This window comes from Eptatretus burgeri, chromosome 7, assembly GCF_056783735.1.
Source record: "Eptatretus burgeri isolate ZD-2024b chromosome 7, Ebu_testis_v1, whole genome shotgun sequence".
Classification (NCBI taxonomy): Eukaryota; Metazoa; Chordata; class Myxini; order Myxiniformes; family Myxinidae; genus Eptatretus; species Eptatretus burgeri.
The window spans coordinates 100174605-100195843 of NC_140967.1; the positions used below are offsets into that span (position 1 = coordinate 100174605).

Consider the following 21239-nt stretch of genomic DNA (forward strand, 5'->3'; position numbering starts at 1 on the left):
TTCACGGGTTATGAGCATTCTCTTTTCAGTTCAGTGACCCCTCCCCACAGATGTTTCTCGGCAGTTTAACTTTTGATCAAACTAGTACTTCTCCATTAAAGTGTCAATTACATCGTCACATGTAGTTGTACTCATCCAGCAGAAGTACTTGTATCACTTCAAAACAAACAAACAAACAAACAACAAAAAAAACTTTAATATCAACGCGTCTTTGTTGTACTGCCACCAGAGCCAATCTTTTTACTCGAATACATCAATTGTCACAGTAAAAATGTTAAGGTTTTTACAAATTTATTATCTCTGCCACAGAAAGTGTCCTTTTTCAACCATCAAGGTTAAGGTTATAGTTATAGTTAACCGTTTGCTATTATTTTCGTGCCCTCAGAAGCACAAAAACCGAACATGCATCAGAATTGTTCGACAATTTATGACCAGGGCCACCTGTTTATGATGTACAAAAATATGGCGGAATGTTTCACTTCAACCTCCCACCCCCACAACCCCCAATATTTTCCATACATGCCCCTGACTCAGATCTACTCCAAAAACACCTTTCTCTTCTCTCCCTACTCATCCCACGCTTCACACAGTCTTTCCTCTACCATCATCTTCCCTGATGTTGATTCTTTTTTTTTTTTCTTTCTTTCAAATTATTCTCTACACCCCCTGCTTCCTGGTGTATCTGCAACTACAACGGCACTTGGTAGAGCACATACATATCTCTTCCAGGCTGAACAGTTTATGTTTTGTATGCATCTGGACCTCAACCAAAATCGAATTGCCTTGTTCTCATCACCTGCGTAATCCGTCCACAACTTTTTGAGATATCGTACCATATATCGGGTTTATGGAATATCACTCGTGGTGAAGAATCTCCTTAGAAATGATACTATCCGGACCCTGATCCGGATCTGATCCTCACCAAAATCTAATCAATTCCTTCTTGTCACACCCAATCTGTCCACAAAATTTCGTACAAATCCGTCCATAACTTGAGATAGGGTCATTCCGTGCCAACTCACCTAAGGGTCCCCAGGTCACATCCTCAGATTTTGCTGGAAAAATTCTTAAATGTAGATCTCTATGGCTCTACCCACCATGCAAAAGATTAGCTTTCAATTCCTCATAGTTTAAAAAATATCTATCTCTTTTATCTATCTCGAGACTATCTATCTTTCTATTATCTATCTATCTATCTAAAAAATATCTTGAGACCTTTGAAATTTGGCCCTAAAAATGCCAAATGTGAAAAACGCTTTTTTTCCCCAACTTCAGTGGCTTACAATTTTATAACGGACTCCTCTAGAAAGCTAATATTGCAAATATTTACTAATTGGCATCCAAATTTTTCAATTATGGCATCAGACAGCTTCTGGGATGCATATTTCTCACTCTATAGGAAGCTAAAAATGGCTTTTTGGCCAAAATGAGCTAAAATAAGGTGAAACTATAGGAGCCCTCCTGAAAATATGGAACAACTTAGAATTTTTTCCTCATAACACAGTGATTATAGGGTCATTATCTATCCATAGATACATTTTTGCTGGGATAATACAGTTAGGTGATGAATTATAAAAGTTTAAACATAAGCCCTTTCCTCTGAGGGCTCAAAAATGGACCAATTTTGTCCCCTGGTTTGACCATGTGACTAGGGGTTTAGGATCTTTTTTTTTCTTCTAAAGATTGCCTCATATAAAATGTGTCTCCTGACCGAATAATTTTATCTTACGCCCATGGCTTCATAGTAAAATAAATTTTTATTTACATGCACGTTTTAAAATAATTATTCACTTTTTTCATATTCAGAAGTTTATAAATCTTAAATGGAACTATCCAGGAAAGAGTTACTGCAGAATTTTATAAACTGGTACACAAAATTTCTGATTGTGGCATCAGAATGTCTCTAGAAAGCACATACTCCTTGTTTTAGGAAGCCAAATATGGAAATTTGGCCCACTTGGTACAAAACAAGGTGAACTTGCAGGGGTGCGCATGAGGCTAAATTATGCTTCTTATCAGACATTAGTGATAAGGATGTTATTTATTCATAAATACATGCTCATGATTACTTTCGTAAGTGATTGCAAATTATAAATTAGAACAAATTTGATTAGTTGAGTGGCAGCTTTTTTATTTACAGATATACAGAGACAATGAATATTAGTAATTTTTATGTCTTAGAAAACTCTTTAATGACCTTTCATCTTTTATGACATTCATGATCATGATTATCTAGCACTCAGAGGCACAGAATTTTACATCTTAGAAAACAGGTCTTGAACATGCTAAAAGTCATGCTGTGACAGTTGGTACTGACATCCACCAGATTTTATGTCAGGGGCCTCAACCACACAAAGAATGTCGAGTAATGGCACCCAGCATTTATCTTTCTTTTTTTCTGGAGGCCATGATAATGTGTTACCCCTTCCTTGCTTCATGAAGTTCACAAACACATCATTTTCATCATCAATTATTGTGACTTCTTCTCCAAAGCCGCAACTTCTTTTAGCCCAACCTTCCTTTTACAATAGGTCTTGTGACACTCCTGGTCTAATTTGGTTCCAACAGTGCATCTACTTGTCAAACTTGTGCCACTGGGCCCAGGTTTTTCTGCATCCCTTTCCTTTGTTTCCTCCTCTCCTTTGTTCTCCAAACAGACAAACAGACAGACAGGTTGACTGTGCTGCCCCTGGTGTTGGGACAGACCATTACTCCATCCAGTGGTGTATGTCATAACCAATGACTTCAAATAGAGAACTGCAGGACATGTTTTTTAAATTAAAACCAAAGCATATGTTTGGATTATCATTACAAGAATTTATTTTTGAATAAAAAATGTACTTATAATTATTAATTTATGAGAAGAATAATCTAAGTTGTTACATAACCTCAGTTAATGCCCCCTGCATATTCACCATTTTTGGTCAAAGTGGCATTTTCAACTTCCTACAGATAGAAACATATGCATTTATCAGGCATTCTGATAACAGATCCTTAAATTTCATATGCCAGTTTATAAATATCTGCAGTATCACTTTGCTAGATTGTTCAGTTTCAGATTTATAAGCTCATGAATATGAAAAAAAGTGAATAATTATAAAAAATGTGCATGTAAATAAAAATTTATTTTAATATGAAGCCATGGGCATTAGATAAAATTATTCGGTCAGTAGACATCTTATATGAGGCAATCTTTAGAAAAAAAATTAAGATCCTAAACCCCTAGCCACATGGTCAAACCAGGGGACAAAATTGGTCCATTTTAGAGCCCTCGGAGGCAAGGGCTTATGTTAAAACTTTTATAATTCATCACCTAACTGTATTATCCCAGCAAAAATGTATCTATGGATAGATAATGACCCTATAATCACTGTGTTATGAGGAAAAAATTACAAGTTCCAAATTTTCAGGAGGGCTCCTATAGTTTCACCTTATTTTAGCTCGTTTTGGCCCAAAAGCCATTTTTAGCTTCCAAGAGTGAGAAATATGCATCCCAGAGGTGATCTGATGCCATAATTGAAAAATTTGGATGCCAATTAGTAAATATTTGCAATATTAACTTTCTCGAGGAGTCCATTATAAAATTACAAGCCCCTGAAGTTGAAAAAAAATGCGTATTTCACATTTGGCATTTTTAGTGCCAAATTTCAAAAGTCTCTAGAGATAGATATTTTTTAAACTCTGAGGAATTGAAAGCTAATCTTTTGCATGGTGGGTAGAGCCATATAGATCTACATTTAATAATTTTTCCAGCAAAATCTGAGGAGGTGACCTGGGGAGGTTTTTGAAATTTAGGTGAGTTGGCACGGGATGACCCGATATCCTGCTCACAGACAGACAGACAGACAGACAGAAAGACGAACAGGGGTGAAAACATAAACTCCGTACACCTTCAGTGGTGGAGGTAATGAACAGATGGTCCTCTCAGATATTCGTGACAAATAGGCCTCGGAATGTGCACAATGACTGTTTTCACGCCGATTTAAGGGAAATACTGCCCGAGGTTTGGTTATGCCAACCCAGATTGACTGAATGCCGTCCGACACGACAAGGACAACTGTCATGATCGAAAATTAAATAAAACCACTTCCTCTACAGAACCCTTTTCATCGTTCACATCCCATTTCAGTCAATCATTAAGTCACCTGCTGGACAAAATTACTGTGATGTGTACGAGGTGTTGGTTAATGCATGATGGGAACAGCAAGCGGTTTTCCTACCGATATCCAACATGTGCCTGTGCAAAGTAGCGGCCGGGATAAACGCCTCATCCTTGCACGAGCGTATCTGCGTGCCAACGAGGCCAGACGTACTGGCCAGGATTCTCGCACTTTCTTCACTGATGCTCACCCCCGCCATAGAGGCCACATCGTTAATATCGTCATCATCCCTGGGGATTGGGTTCATTGGGTAAGATAATTAAACCTTCCAGGATCTTCCAGTGACAAAAGCAACAGAAGGGCTATCCCGATAATATGTAGACAAAAAAGTATAAAAGACCCGCAATGTAGATTTACTCCTCCATCTTCCCCAAAAGTATATCCCTTCCCTCCTATATTTTTGCTTATATCCTGTCCTACCTCATATACAAGCAACCCCCTCCCCCCCAACCCCCAAACCCACTGTTGTGCACATATCGACATCACAACATAATGTAAACTAAATCGGAAATAAAAACACCACAAGAGATGGAATTTAAACCAAATGTGTCAAAAAGAAATGATGTGCGTATCATTTGTTCACCACGGCCAAAGTTAAACATCAACCCTTCCTTGATCATTCGTGAATAAACAGCTGGGATGCCCTGTTTGAGGTCCAGTAATTCACAGGGCTCTTTCTTTTTTTATTTTCCATTCACAAACCCTTCTGCCTGTTTGAAAGTGAGAAATGCATTTGTTGACAAACAAAAAAGTATGTCCTGAAAACCTGCTCTTGCACATCTTTGTTCTGCCCTGTTCACCATAGCATTTTCCCCCTCGGCCATCTTCCATCTTACTGGAAATCCGCCAACATCACCGCATTGCATAAACAAGGTGTAAAAACTGATCCCCTCAACTACAGACCGATCAGCAAGGTCATAAAACCCTTCCTTTTCTCTCACAGCCACATCTCAGACCACCAATTTGGTTTCAGACCAGGTCAATCCACCTTGGACATGCTGCTTTTACTCACTCAACAATGGATGGAGGCCCATAATGTCAGACGTGAGATCAGGGCCATCTCTCTGGACATATTGCATGGTTTTGATGCAGTCTGGCATCCTACCTGACTCTCCAAACTCTCTTCCTTTGGCATCCAAGGTCAACTCTACACATGCCTTACTGACTTCCTCTCCTCTCGTAGCCAACGTGTGGCTCTCGACGGAATCCTATCATCTCTCCCTGTCAAGGCTGCAGTGCCCCAAGGCAGTGTTCTAGGCAACATGCAATTCTTAATCTTCATTAACGATCTTTCTGACTCTGGAAAATTCTCTATTTACTGATGACTCTACCCTCTGCCATAACATTCCTCATCCTAAGCAGACAGGCTGCAGCCTCTTCCCTCCCTTCAGACTTTTATAAAATTACAAGACGGTCAAACACTTGGACTATGTCTTTCAATTCTGACAAATCTCACACTCTCATTGTCTCTCTCTGGAAATGATTGTCTGGCAACCCCCCCCCCCCCCACCTCCATCTACTTCCTCTTGAAGTTTGTTACTCATACTCCTGGGTCTCACCATCAGACATGATCTTTCTTGGGCAAACTACATTCCAAAGTTAGCCTCCAAAGCCAGTCACTGATTGGGCATCCTTCAGCATACCAATGTCCTTTCTTGGCACACCTGAACTTCTGTCTACATGACATGTCTACATGTCTGTCTACACCTGACAAAGCTTTCACCCACACCTTGATGGAGCACTGCTCTCTCCTCTGGGCTCGTGCCCCTGCCTTGTACGGTACTCAGCTTGATGCCATGGAAACGAAAGCCTTCAAGGTCATTGGAATCTCCCATAATGAAGCCGAGTCTATGGGCCTATCACTTTCAGATTCCAGACAGGTCAGAGGTCACCATGTTTTCTACAGCCTTCTTTCTGGTTTTTCACCCTCTGCTCTTTTTGTGCATTGCTCTTTGTTGGTTGGTTTGTTCCTCTTCTGTTCAATTTCCACTTTCCTCCTCTTCTTGCTACGTTTCATTCAGCTTGTATACAGCTTGTTCACCCCCACGTGTCCTCCCCCCCCCCCCCGTTGATCTTGCTCTCACTGTTACTCTGCTGTTGGTTTTTCTCCCTTTCCATTCCGTTCCCTTTCATTCTGCTCGAGCTCTTCCATGAGCCTCGATCATGTGGAAAACCTTTCTGTTTTCACCAACAGACGATGTCCGCCCGATTTACTAAAACCTGAGGTCGGCAGAGCAACTTGTGGACATTTTCATGAACCTCCAAATAAGACCTTGTCAACTGAGGATGGCTATTGCTCTTAGGTCTGGTGCTTTACCCACCTGAAGGAGCCACCAGCTCCGTCACTGACTTTGTTTTTCTGCCCTGGGACGTGATGTACAGGCCCAGCCACCCGCACCGAGCAAGGCAGCACCCCCGGCTTACTGAATGCACCTGATATCAAAGAAAAATTGATGAAAGGGTAAAGGTGGGGGAAGCAGAACTTAAAACAGAGGATATAGCAAAGGTGAAGAACGGCAATCAAACTTAATCCCATCCCACCCCTCCCCAACAGAGTAGGTGACGTTAAATAAATGACAAACAGGGTTGATGTAATGGTTGAAATGAGGGTCTATATTCGATCGTGATGTTGATTGGAAAGTAAGATTACACATTAATGTAAGTTTCATGAGAAACACACTGCATTTACCTGCTTCCTGATCAACCTTCATACACTCTTTGAGTGAATCACAACACAGAAGCTAAGTGAAGGAAGGATAAGCTTTGAGTGTATAAAATGGTAAATCAGAACAACTACATTGATGAATGGTGTGAAATCTCAGTTTGCCGATCGATCATCGCCATAAACTCAAAATGGTGAACGTTTGAGCTTCCACGAAGAAACGTGATCATAAAAACAAACACCACATCCGATCGTTGTCATGAAAACCAAGAAGTTCCATCAATGGCATCACGGTTTCATTCTACCTGCATCTGATCACACACTCGTATCGAATCATTGTTCTCCATACCTGGCTGGGGAGGGCGGGTGATCATTGGGGTGGTGGTGGGCCGGGGTTGCCCAGGTGATTGCAATACAATTTGCTTAACTCCACCGGGATGCATTAGAGTTTGGGCAGATAACACCTGGAGGAGAGGTGGATGGAACAAGAAGAACCAATTTTAAATCCAACATGGCACAGGATTCATCAACAGAATTGTGGTTTGTTTTGCGAGGAACAAATAAAAGAAAAAAAATACACAGAGCAATAGTGGTTGTGAGAAGTTACCGAGTGTAACGTGAACTGGGAGTTTGTGGTTGTCAGGAAGGGTGGACTGAGCGATGGTGCTCGAGACGAGTGACCGAGCGGTGGTGGTGCTCGTGAGGAGTGTGATGTAACCAAGTTTGAATGTAAAATGAATGTTCATGGATATTTATTCTCCACCCATGTGTGGCATCATCTCCACTGCAGAGGGAGAGCAGACTCTTCCCTGGTCTGGTGGAAGATAATTATGGCGAGCATGGCTGCAGGAGGAAAAACCTCCGTCATAGAGTTTTTGCCCTTTTCTAGCAGCTTGTTAGCTTTGTTGTGTTTGTTCTGCACGCTTTATTTCCCTCCCGCCCAAATCTCTTCTGTTTGTTTACCTTACACTTTTTGTCCTGTTAGTCTTGTGTTTTCGTTTGGCTTTCCTTTCCTGCTTTTCCCCGACCTTCCTCCTGTCTGTTAAGCCTCATCCACCAGGCAGGAAGGTAGCCTCATGCGAAACGCCACAACCTCCCTCCCTCTCCCCTCTTTCCTAGTGTTGTCCCTGCCCTCCCCAGGACTCCGGCATGGTGAGCAGGCACCATAACTCATTCCGGTTCAAGTTTGAGATGGCGGGACCCATTTCACCAAGTGAGGTATTTGGGTGGATGGTATTTTTGGGCATGCTGGAGTTGAAAGCTGAGAATTTTTTATTGCCTCATCTCCTTGGCCCAGGGAGTTGATGTGTCCTTTCAGTCTGCTGGAAGGCTTGCCGAGTTTTGGGTGAGGTGGACTACTGCTCGATCAGCTGGGTCGCTGGTTGACTGGGCGGTCGAGGTCCTCTGACCACAAGAGGGCTATGATGGTGTGCCTCTACAAGTGTTACTGATTATGATGTGCAGTGTTGGTTGTCTGGATATGTTGATGTAAAGACCCCACTAGGGTATATCCGTGAGTGAAGAAGAGGGTTCCCCCAGCTATCCCTCCCCTCTTCCTTCAGGAGAAGCTCCCCATCACTCACCGTTTTCCCCCCTCCGAGTGTTATGGAAGCAATGGGGATAGAGGGTGTGGCAATAATTTAGCTTATTATTATTTGGCCTTGATTTTTGCTTATTTGGTTTTCTTGCTTTTGATTTCTTCTTTTTTGATTCCTTCCGATTTGATTTCTTCTTATTCTTCCATTTATTCCCCGTCTTCTTTTTCTTTGATTTCTTTTCGTTTGGTTTATTTGATTTCTTGCTTGATTTTTATGTTTTGGGTACTTGTTGAGTTATTTATTATTTTTTTTGGCAGTAAAAAAGGCATGGCCTTAAACCGGTGTGGTTTTGTGGAAAAGGAACTTTTTTTTTCAGATGCTGTTGGAGTGATTTAAATAAAGAAAAAGCGATTTGAAACTCTGCAAGTGTTGGTTAAACTGCTTGGAGCATACTTTATCAAGAAACTGGACAGGTAGGCCGTTCCAGAATAAGGACTGACCGAGCGGTGGTACTCGTGAGGAATTACCGACCGGAGATGGTCGTGAAGAGTGACCGGGCGATGGTGTTCGTGAAGAGTGACCGGGCGGTGGTGTTCGTGAAGAGTGACCGAGCGGTGGTGTTCGTGAAGAGTGACCGAGCGGTGGTGTTCGTGAAGTGACCGGGCGGTGGAGTTCGTGAAGAGTGACCGGGCGGTGGAGTTCGTGAAGAGTGACCGGGCGGTGGTGTTCGTGAAGAGTGACCGGGCGGTGGTGTTCGTGAAGAGTGACCGGGCGGTGGTGTTCGTGAAGAGTGACCGAGCAGTGGTGTTCGTGAAGAGTGACTGAGCCGTGGTGGTCGTGAAGAGCGACTGAGTGGTGATGGTCGTGAAGAGCGACCGAGCGGTGGTGGTCGTGAAGAGTGACTGAGCGGTGGTGGTCATGAAGAGTGACCGAGTGGTGGTGGTTGTGAAGAGTGACCGAGTGGTGGTGGTTGTGAAGAGTGACTGTGCCATGGTGGGCGTGAAGAGTGACTGAGCGGTGGTGGTCGTGAAGAGTGACCGAGCGGTGGTGGTCGTGAAGAGTGACCGAGCGGTGGTGGTCGTGAAGAGTGACCGAGCGGTGGTGGTCGTGAAGAGTTACCGAATATATTTGTTCCCTTTGCTCTCCCACATCCTGCATGCAGCTTTCTTCTATTGTTGTATTAGAATAATTAGATCTTCTATTGTTGATTCCGTTTCTGAATTTGTTAATAACATGTAAAAAGTTTAGGTTATCTACAAGTGATTTTAGTACATGGTATGGTAGTGGAAATTTTGGACATCAGGATTAAGTTTTTGGTCGTTGAGGCTTGTTTTCCCAGGATAGGTCAAGACCATTGTTGAGTAAGCTGAAAGTTCGTAAGGATATTTAAGATATGCATGAGAAGCATGTTACAGCTCCGGCAGATAAAGCAGCGAATAATTTTGTGGTAGTTTGTAAAAAGTTTCACATTGAGGTTTTATAAAGGGAGTCAGGTATAATGATGGTTACTTTCACAAGTATCGGAAATAGCACATACAGTTGTTGTTGTTGTTCGTCCTTCGGGTTCGAAGAGGACCATGACTTCACTTTCAGTTGGAAGATCGGTGACTGTGGGTCCGGAAGTGACTGGTGAGGCCAATCCGGGCCCAGAAGGCACGCCCACACATAGGACATAAATGGATGGGTGCTGCAGTGGAAGTGAAGGTGGCCCGGGCCTTGCGCGCGGTGCGTTTCTTCTGGGCCTCTGCAGTACATGTGATCTCTGCTGCACGGGCTCCTGCGGTGAGCTTACAACGCCAGGTTGGAAGGTCCAGAGCAAGAGTTTCCCAAGTGCTGAGGTTGATGTCCAAGTCTTTGAGGGACACTTTGAGACAGTCCTGAAACCGTTTCTTCTGTCCCCCTACTGAGCACTTACCCTGACACAGTTCTCCATAAAGAAGCTGTTTTGGCAGTCGATTGTTGGGCATTCGAACGACATGACCCTCCCATCTGGCTTGAGCTTTCCGTAGAAGGGTGTGGACGCTGGGGATTCCGGCCCGCTCCAAGACCTCTGTGTCGAGAATTTTGTCCTGCCACCTGATGAAAAGGAGTCTGCATAAGCAGCTCAGGTGAAAGTGGTTGAGCTATTTGGCATGTCTGCTGGAGACAGTCCATGTCTCACTGGCATAGAGAAGAGTGGTGAGTACCAATGCACGATAGACCTTCAACTTGGTGGTAAGGCTGAGTCCTCTCCGCTCCCAAACATTCTCACGGAGTCGCCCAAAGGAAACGCTGGCCTTGGCAATCCTGTTATTGACCTCAGCGTCAATGTTCACCACTCGCGAGAGTGCACTGCCCAGATAGGTAAAGCTGTCGACAGCCTGTAGATTCTGCCCCTTCATCGTGATGTGTGGTTCCTGGTCGGGCTTTCCAGGCACGGGCGAGTACATAACTTCAGTCTTTTTGGTGCTAATGGAGAGACCAAAGTTGTCACAGGCCTGTAAGAAGCAGTCCATTTCATCCTGCATCTTCTGCTCTGTGCAGGCGTTGAGGTGCAGTCATCAGCAAACAAGAGAACTCCGATGATGGTCTCCTTCACTTTTGTAACAGCTTGCAAGCGCCTGAGGTTGAATAGCCTGCTGTCAGTCCTGTACCTGATGTGTATTCCATCCTGGCAGTCATGGAAGGCATCAGTCAGCATGGCAGAGAAGACCATGCTAAAGAGTGTGGCGGCAAGAACACAACCTTGCTTCACGCCGTTTGTCACTGGAAAGGCTTCCGACTCGTTTCCATCATCTAGCACTTTCACCATCATGCCGTCATGGAACTGACGGACAATCGTGAGGAACTTGCTTGGGGTCTCTGCTGGCTGTGAGTCAGAGGTCAATAGACATCTGAGTCGGGCCTGGGGAGTCATGAATTCACTGGATAATGGGGTGTGGCGCTGCCGGTACCTGTGCGGGAGGATGAAAGTCCGAGTCTTCAGGTCCTTGGTGCTTCCAGTCTTGCTCTATGAATGTGAGACTTGGACTCTGATCAGGGATCTGAGACGGAGACTTAATTCATTTGGTACCAGGTCTCTTCGGAGAATCCTTGGCTATCGCTGGTCTGACTTTGTGTCCAACGAGCGGTTGCTGAGAGAGACTCAAAGGAGATTTGTTACCTGCATAGTCCGTGAGCATCAGCTGCAGCTGTATAGCCATGTGGCTCATTTTCCTGACGCTGATCCTGCTCACCAGATTCTCTCAGTGAGGGAGTCTCGTGAGTGGAGGAGGCCAATGGGCCGACCGCGTGCCTCGTGGTTGCAGCAGGTTGATCGGCATCTCAAGGAGATGAGGATGGGTCAAGCATCTGCCTGGCGGATGGCCAGACGGAGGCCCCTGGAGTACCAGCGGAAAGTGGACGCAGTGACATGCTGCTCGGGTGCATGCTCCCATACCTGACCTGACCTGTATTTGGTCAGTTATTTGATTGCATCCTGTGTTCTCAGATCTCTGTATTAATGACAGATTCAAGAGCCTTGGACACTGAGCGCTATACGCACGCCCTTCTTTAGTCCAAGTACTCATCTCACAGTGCGGGAGCGTTATTGTACCGGCTACCCCATCATAGGTAGTTGACTGCATGGAATTGGTTCATAGCAACCTCTGCCCAGCATGTTGTTCGATCTATCCCACTAAATCTTCCCCCATTACAACACCACTCAGATTAGTTTGGTTGTTTGATTTCCACAATTCTTACCTCAGTACAACGATAAATGGACGAGGAATGCAAACTGTGGCATATGTGAGCCACAATTATCATTAAGCTACCGTGTATTCCAAGCCTCGGACAAAGACAATTTTTGGTTTGATGTGTGTTCAGCGCGCGCGCGCACACACACACACACACACACACACACACACACACACACACACACACACACACACACACACACACACACACACACACACACACACACAATTCGGAGAATAGCTCTTCTCAAATGCGTACTTCACAATCCCAGACTGCAAGGAGTCCTCTCGGCACAAGACATCCCCATGTTCCTTGAACCATAACTGGAGTGTTCTGCCCATTTCCTCCACATATTTCTTTGGAAAATGGTTTCATAGAATGGCATACACAACTCCGCTGCACCACAAACGTAGCACAATTCCCGTGACTTTACTTGGCAGGCTTCAGAGCATTCCCATGGGATGGAACACCATTTGCATCACTGACGGTCTGCGAGATCCTCCCCGACTCACTCGACCAGGCCGTTCTCCAGTTGACTGAAGATGACTCCTTACACTGTGGACCTTTGTCTCCAGGTAACCATGAGCATAGAGTGTCCTTACTCATTTAGTGTGTCCTTTTGACAGGTTGGTATTCTCCATACCCTCTGCAAGAGACTGTGCACCACAGATGGATTTTGAGCAAGTGGATTCCAGGATGTAAGACATAAAAGCCGGCTTTTTACAACAGGTGTTGGTGAGTTTTGTGTGTTCCGGTGATCCTCAGTGTACCCTCCAGTGCACTCATTACCAAAGTGTTGGTAATGGGGATTACCAACACTGTCTTTTGTCTTCTCCATTGTGAATAATAAAGTGGGAACACTCAATTGATGGCGTTTTATGGTGTTGCCACCTCACTTCATTACAAAAGGTATCGTCGACATCGACCTACCAACATTGTTGTGGCTGTTCAAGGAAACTCAACCAAATCACAACGTCTTCCTTATCGAGATTTGCCACAACAGCAGAAAATGGAGATCCCATTGCTGTTCCCAAAACCTGTCGATAATGCCCTCCTCTGAAAAGGAAGTGTGGATTCCAGGAAGAACCAAAATAAATTTGAGGAAGCATCCAAACAAGGTGCATGCACAGTGCCTGGAATGTTTGGAATGTCTGGCCAGCCGGTTGAACCTCACCCGAATATTCAGTTGCCAATATAGAGCTCCGAAGATGGAGGGTGATGGAACAGGATTCAATTCCAATCGCCAATCTCTTTGGTCCAGAGGAGTTAGCAACTGTAAAGTAGACCGAGCAATGCGCTTGAAGGAGTTGCTGTGTGATCAGGGGTTGAGCGATTGTTGCTGATAGAAGTTACCAATTGTAAAGGGGAATGAGTGACGGTGTGTTTTTTGTTTGTTTTTTGCTCTACAAGAGTGAGGGTCATGGAAGAGTGAGGTTGAATTGACATTGGGGTAGCGGGCCAAACAATTTGGCACAGACCGGAGAAGTGATGAATAAAGGAATCGAGGTGTGCAGTCAGCATGGATTTTTGAATTTTAACTAGGAGGGGGTTACTGGAAGAATGCATGCATCCTGGATGACCGGAGGACAGAGAACAGAGGGAGCAATGTTGGAGAATCGAGAGTAGGAAAAAAAAAAAAAGAGACCAAAGACATGCCTGTGGTGTGCAGCAACAGACCTTGTGGTTCACCCTCATCACGGGAGATTTCAATCTCGAGAGCTTTTGATTCCAGAGAATACAACAGAGACGGAAGTAATGCTGGAGCGCCAGCCCATAGGGGAGGAGAACAGTACTCCATTGACTTACGGACAAAAGCCTTGTAGACTGTGAAGAGCTGATTCTGTAAGGAAAAAACTTGGATCATCGGAGAATGCCCAGACTCCGGCTGGCTTTGGAGGTCAACTTTGTTATGTGGTTGGGCCTGGTGAGGCCGAGAGGTTCATGAGACCGAACCTCTTCCAGTGGATGACCAAGGAAATAAATATGTGGGTATATTTGACAATTCATCACTGGAGCACTAGGATGAGTGTGAGATTTTTCAGGATTGAAGGATATGTTACATTTACCAGATCAGCATCTAATCAATTTCAAATCAGCAGTCACGCAGCTGCTCTCGACCTGTGGAGGGACGGAGGTATTGCACGAGTTACTAATTATAAAGGGGACAGAGCGATCGCAGATGAGAGAAATTACCTTGTGTATTGAGGACTGAGCGATGGTGGTGGCGGCAATGAGTTTCCAGTCGACTGAGCAATGGTAGTTGAGAAATATTACTGTGTGTATCGGGGATTCAACGATTGCAGTCGATAAGCATTACTGTGTGTACAGCGGACTGAGTGAAGGTAGTGGTGACGAGTTACCATGTGTATCAGACATTTGAGTGATGGTAGTGGAGAGACATTACCGTGTGTATGGGCGACTGAGCGATGGTTCCACTGGCTGGCGTTGCTGTGATGGAGCCTGCTTGCGATATTCCAGTGGAGGGCACTGCATTTCCAGACACCTAAAACAATGTAAACATGAGAATTATAAAGCAAATAGCCACATTGCTATTAACAGAAAGCATCAATCAACACATGCTGGTGATGTTAGTCACAGCAAATCTGAGTCTCTGAGTTTGTGGGATACAGTAAACCCTCCAATAATCACGGATTGTACGATTGCAGGTTAATACCAATTGCAGGCAACCTATTGTGTTCCGATTCTGTTCTTGCGGGATTTCATTACCTCCCATTACGAGCCTGGTGGTGTTTCTCACATGCCATTTTTTTATGAGCCCAAATGTAAAGCGATGGACAACGGTAGTTGTACCAAAAGGTGGAGGAAGGTTATGACGTTGGGTGAAAATAGAGTTGTTACATCGGTTGGCTCGAGCAAAAAAATGAGGCATTTGTACGGTCCGCCATTACGGGGTCAATGATTGCAGGTAGAATCTTCCCCACTGTACTCTTCCTCATTCGTAAACCTTCATTTTCATTCAAGCCGCTATCCTTCAAACCTAATTCCCAAACGTTCATTTTCCAACTCCGTATTCGAACCTTATTGCCAAAACACTTAAATTTCCAATATCCGGATTCGAAGCCCCATTTTCAAACACAAATTCTCACGCGCAGCTCATGAAACAAATCGAGGCGAAGGGATTTATTACAGAACAGGTTTTTAACACTGACGAGACAGGATTATACTGGAAGACGATGTCAGCTGGTACCTTGGTACCCAAGCACGGAAGACCGTAGTTCAAGGTCAGGTGATTTAAGGATCGTGTTACTCCTTCTCCATTGTGGGTTGTGAAAATGTTTCACACATTTTTTGTGAAAATGTTCGATGAATCACTTTCCCGCTCACCCTTCCCCTGCTCCGCTCCACTCTACCCTCCCCCCTCTAACAGCATCATGCCGAGCTAATTGTTGTGTTTTCTATTTATGGCGGCAGAGTACAGTGTGAGTACATAATATGTTTACCATCACCCACCTCGCTGTTTTGTAATAGATTTAAAAGATAAAAGTTGTGTGTCATGGTTAAATTTACACCGTATTTCTTGTATTTGCATGTTTATTTCAATGTCATCATGATATACATATATATATATATATATATATATATATATATATATATATATATATATATATATATATATATATATGATTTTTTATATTTTTTTACATGTTTATTTCTGGCTACCTTCGATCTTCCTCGATATATTCTCGAAGCCCAGGAACCAAACCCCCCTCTTCCCATTGGCCCTTGGTTTCCACGATCGCGGTTTCAACTATCATGGCATTTTCTAGGAACCTAACCCCTACGATATTGGAGGGTTTCCTGTATTTAATGGCCATAACCTTATCTGAAATGGAAGATGTCGTGTTATCAAAGACACAAGCAGATGTAAATACAGCAGTTCATTGAGAAAGTGAATCGTCAAGAAAGGTTTTTGTTGATCATTTGTTTGTTTCATGGTGCAACTTCAAGGGATAACAAGCAAGCATGACTATTCCTCCTCCTTCCCCATGTCCCAATAAAAATAGGATAGTTAGCAATGGAGGGAGCTCTGGATTGTATTTCCCTGTGAGGCAAATCAGTGCAGGGGTTCAGAGTGTATAATGTCATGAGAGCGTCGATGAGCGTACCTGGATGGTTTGACTGGACGCGTGGGGATGCTGTGCAAGGTACCGCACAGCAGGTAGGCTCTTCTGCAGGAGTAGGTGTCAAAATGTGGAGAACGGAGTGAGCAAAGCATGACTCAAGGTCGAACAAGCTTGCATAATCCAGGTTATTAACCCTTAAAAGAATAACAGACCTGTCCGAGGTTTTTGTTGCCCAGCGGCTCACCTGGTCCAGTACAGTAACCAGAAATATTGCGACGACATTGATTAGGCTACTCGTGCTCGACTGAACATGCATCTGGTACCCAGTGTTGAAAGTTCTGGGCAGTCTAGATGTTGAGCGAATGCCAGGGGCACGAAAAAGGTGTGGCTTTATAGTTTTACTCACCTCAAGCACATCTGTGTTGTTAATTTACCTCATTTTTTCTCGAATGTATTTTTACGTATTCTACCTACTCGACAATGCAATTAAAAACAAAGTTCTTTATCAATGATGGGGCTGCTGCTTGACAAAGGGCATGACAATGAGCCACTAATCGACTTGGCAAGTGACCACGAGGTATTGTTTGACCCTCATTGAGAGCGATAAAGATGCACAATTGACCAAGAGAAAACTTATGGACTTCAATCGATGGCAATCAGCTTAATGACGGTGCAATATTTTCACATTTTATAACCTAAATGAGAGGTCAGATTGTGAGTTCATTAACGTGTAAGCAGCAACTTTTATCGAACCAAGAAGAGGATCCAGAATTAAAAAAAAATAAAACAGAAAATGGTGTGTCGGCATCATATTAACCGTCCAAGAATGTGACCAGAATCATAATTGTGCAATGACAATTAAAACTCTCTGGTGTACCTGGGAGAAATATTTCTATGCCTCCGCCGGCGAAGTCGCCGGAAGCATTATGTTTTTGGGTTGTCCGTCCAGCTGTGCGTCCTTCCATCCGTCTGTCTGTCCGTGATAAGTTATTGCGGTAATGCAAACCTAAGAACGGCTGAAGGGATCAAAGTCATCAAACTTGGTACAAGTATGATGTACAGTTTGCATAAACTGATTAGATTATGGGTTCCAGAGGTCCCATTAGGTACAAATTATGTTCCCGTGGTAACTTGTAAACCAGTGATTTCGAATAGAAGCGATCTTATAAACGGTCCATTTATAGAAAAATGGCAACTGAGGACGAATCGAGTCTCGGAGTTGTAAACTCGAGCGTCAAATTTATCATTTTTCCACCTCTTACCGTGCTTCTGTTTTGGGACCTACCCTGAGATACCCGTCTTGAGACCTATAAAGACAACCACGCATTCGCTTTGAGACTATCCTGTGAAATAATCATGCTTGTTCGATGAAAGAACCAAGCAGAAAGGAGCCTCAAGCCCGAGCGGAACGCCCTCCTCTTCCAACGTTGAATTTGAACAGTTCGTCTGTCGAGCACTCGCTGAGATCCATGCTGGGCAGGATGGACTTACATCATCGGATTGCTAAGTTGAAAACCAACATTAACGAATCGATTGAATTTCAGGGTAAACCGATTGCTGCACTTGAGTCAAATGTGGAAGAACTGGCTGGGGTTACAACATGGATGACCAAGATGGAGAAAATTATGGCTGATCATGCTGAGCTACTTAATAAACTTGATTGCGATTGTCACAGTAATCCCCGCATTATCGGTCTCCCCCAGCAGAAAGGTGAATATTGCTTGGCTCTGGCGAATAATCGCTTAGCTGAAAATTCAATATGGGGGACGTTAAGCTGGAATGTGTTCATCGTGATTGACCAAAACTGGATGGCAAGCCAAAAACACCTCCTTATAAAGCTTAATTACTACCAGTATGAAATCAAGATCTTTCAACAGCAGCATCAGGCTCTCTCTCATGACCACTACTTTTGTGTCGAGGACCCGACCAAAAATCGATCTCCAAGAGAAAAGGAAGTGATTCTCTCAAGTATCCACAGCAGACAAGGAGGGAAGGAAGTAACGATTTGTTGGTGGCAAATGGAGGGGTTCTGTTGGCACATTGGCTCATTTCTACCATCAAGCTCAACTTACTCACTTTCATTTATTTGCTTTTCCTGCTGCATTGCACTCAATCAATTCTCCTTCTGGGACTCCTCCCACAAGGTGGTGAATGAAGATGACAAATACAGTACTGGAGCAGGAAACTCATCATTTTTCCAGCTCTTACAGCGTTTCTGCTTTGGGACCGACTCAGAGAGACCCGCGTTTTGAGACGTATAAAGACAACTGTGCATTTGCTTTGAGACTATCCTGCGAAGTAATCATGCCTGTTGGACAATAGAGCCAAGTACAACCTCAAGCCTCAAACCCATGTGCAACGCCCTCCTCTTCCAACATTGAATTTGAATGGTTTGTCCGTTGGGAGTCGCTACGACTTGTGCTGGGCAGATGGACTTACAGGTCGGATTGACGGGTTGGAGACTAATATCGGTGATTCTGTCGAGTATGGGGAAAGTGAAGTAAATACAATGTATTTACTTAATCTATCAGAGTGAACACTGCATTTTATCATTTTTGCAGAGCCTATTAGTTTACATATTGCTTAACTTTTGAGCAGTTTTTTTAAACTTTTTTTTTATTGCTTTTTTGTTTATCTTGCAATTATTTGATATGTATGTATGTATGTATGTATGTATGTATGTACAGTGCCTTCAGAAAGTATTCACACCCCTTGACATTTGTAACATTTTGTTGTGTTACAGCCTTAATTTAAAATGGATGAAATTAACGTTTTTGTCATTGATCTACACAAATACCCCGCAGTAACAAAGTGAAAACATGTTTTTAGATTTTTTTTTTTTTTTTTTACAAAGTAATTGAAAATGAAAAGCTAAAATGTCTTGCATCAATAAGTATTCAACCCCTTTCCTATGACGCTCCAAATTAAGCTCAGGTGCATCCGATTTCCTTTGATCATCCTTGAAATGCCTCTATAACTTCTGGTGAAACTGCCAAAATCAAGAATCACTGTTCACCTTCACTCTTTCATTCCTCGTTTTTCCTGCCTCTGGAACAAACTCCCACACTCTCTTCAATCCCACTCCTCCCTCCACATCTTCAAAACAGCTGTTCTCCACCATCTCACATCCTCCCCCATCAAAAATCTTGATCTTTACTACCCCTGTTAATTCACCTCCAAATTCCCTGTTTTCCTTCCTGAAAGTCCTTGTACTACCATCTTATTTACCCCCATGTACCCTACCCCATCCCTCTCACTTCCAAAGATATATTATCTTTGTTCCCCACTATTTGTGCTTCCCTCTCCCATCCCTCTTGTCTTCTGCCTTGTTATATGTTTCTGTGTATTAGCTCTTTCACATACTTCGACTTGGTAGGCAAAAAAATAACGAAATGTATATCCTGTGTGTGTATATATATATATATATATATATATATATATATATATATATATATATATATATAAATATATGTATATATATGTATATATATATATATATATATATATATATATATATATATATATGTATATATATGTATATATATATATATATATATATATATATATATATATATATATATATATATATATATATATATATATATATATATATATATATATATATATATATATATATAAATATATATTGTTGTGGTTGACGAAATTCGCAAACCCCCATTCAGGTCCCTTAGGTGAGATATCTCTGTAAGTATATGTGTAGTTAGGCCCAAACCCGTTGTTTAGAGGGAATAAATGTCATTCATTCGGGCTGCGACCCCTCAGGATAGCCGTTTTTCTTTTACTATCTTTATTTTGGACCAGCCGCCATTACTACCACCACCAACCACGTCTCAACAGCCATCACACAACAACCACCAACCGCAACGCCGCTTCACAACAACAACAACGCCAACAGCCACGACCCTTACCGTCACAACTCGCCCTCGCAACCATCGCATCACCACCATTCCCGCGCCACTTGTGGGCACCGATACTGGACTCGTGCAGGGCGCGCACCGAGCAGCGTGTGCAGAAACATCACAGCCTTTCCGAAGAAAACGGATCAAAAACGACTCACGCCCACTTCTGTTCCGTCCTATCGGCGAGCGTGGGGCGATTTGGCCCCGCCTCCAGGGGCGTTGGAGTGTGGTCGCTATATGCAAATTCATGGATCAAAAAGCATTCACGCCCACTTTTCCTCGGTCCAATGGGGAGCCAGTTAGAGGTGAAGGGTCGGAGGTAAAGGGTCGAAGGTGAAGGAGCGAGGCCACGGGGCATATAAGGGGCCGCGCTCGCCAAACAGTTCAGTTCGGAGGGGAGAGAGTTAAGAGTTCGGAGGCAGTAAAAGAGTTCGGAGTCAGTGAAGAGTTGGGACGAGTCAAGAGAGGAGTCGGAGAAGGCGGTTGGACGGAGCTGTGGAGAGGTGGCGGCGGCGAAGGCGGTCGAGGGGGTGCTCGTATCGGAGTCGGGGAGCTGCGGAGGGAGAGGCCGGCGGCGCGACCGAGGTCGTGGTGGAGACGCTCGTCGCGGGACCCGAGACAGGGAGATATCCTCCTTCCCCCGAGCATCAACAACCCCCTCCTGTTTCCCCCCGCGCTGAGATAGTGCGAGAAGGGGGCCCCGTTCCCACCCCCTACCAGACACTGTCCGCGAGGCCCGCGGAGTCGGGGCGCCACCGCCATTTTGCGGCTCATCAGACGGGTAGGCCCGACGCGGTCTCGGCCCCAGGCCCGTCCGCCCCCATCATCCTTGAGGGTGGTCCTTTTCTTTTGCTTTGAGTATATGTGTTGTCGGCGCCGTCTGTGAAGTAAAACTGTATAAGTGTTGCCGTGTGCTCGGTAGTCGGTTAGCTCTGCATTGTCTTTTGCTTTTACATTTGCTTTTTGTGCATTATTGTGTGTTTCTTCTTCTTCTTTTACATTTGCTTTTGGTGTAATTGTATATGTGTGCTTTCCGTTCATCGCGAAATAAATGTGCTTTATGTTGAACTGTTTTCCCGTTTCGCTTCGTCTTTTCCTTTATTGAATCTCCATCTTACTTCACGTAAAGGGTTGGTCGTGGGCTAAAACGCCCGATAATT

At 43.9% G+C, this 21239-nt stretch overlaps 1 protein-coding gene across 9 annotated transcripts in view; it reads right to left on the bottom strand.

Annotated features, from left to right (window-relative positions):
- Nucleotides 1-21239, bottom strand: part of LOC147023906 (transcription initiation factor TFIID subunit 4-like) — a 63494-nt gene that overhangs the window by 14995 nt on the left and 27260 nt on the right. For 4 of the 9 annotated variants that reach the window (XM_085889885.1, XM_085889890.1, XM_085889889.1 and 1 more), the window contains exons 7-11: nucleotides 16202-16264; nucleotides 14479-14577; nucleotides 7172-7286; nucleotides 6482-6593; nucleotides 4221-4390 (exon numbers count right to left, since the gene is read on the bottom strand). In XM_085889885.1, coding sequence (XP_085746011.1) covers nucleotides 4221-4390; nucleotides 6482-6593; nucleotides 7172-7286; nucleotides 14479-14577; nucleotides 16202-16264 — 559 coding nt within the window. The remainder of the gene's footprint in view (nucleotides 1-4220; nucleotides 4391-6481; nucleotides 6594-7171; nucleotides 7287-14478; nucleotides 14578-16201; nucleotides 16265-21239) is intronic. The other 5 variants (XM_085889893.1, XM_085889894.1, XM_085889892.1 and 2 more) reach the window with 2 other exon arrangements.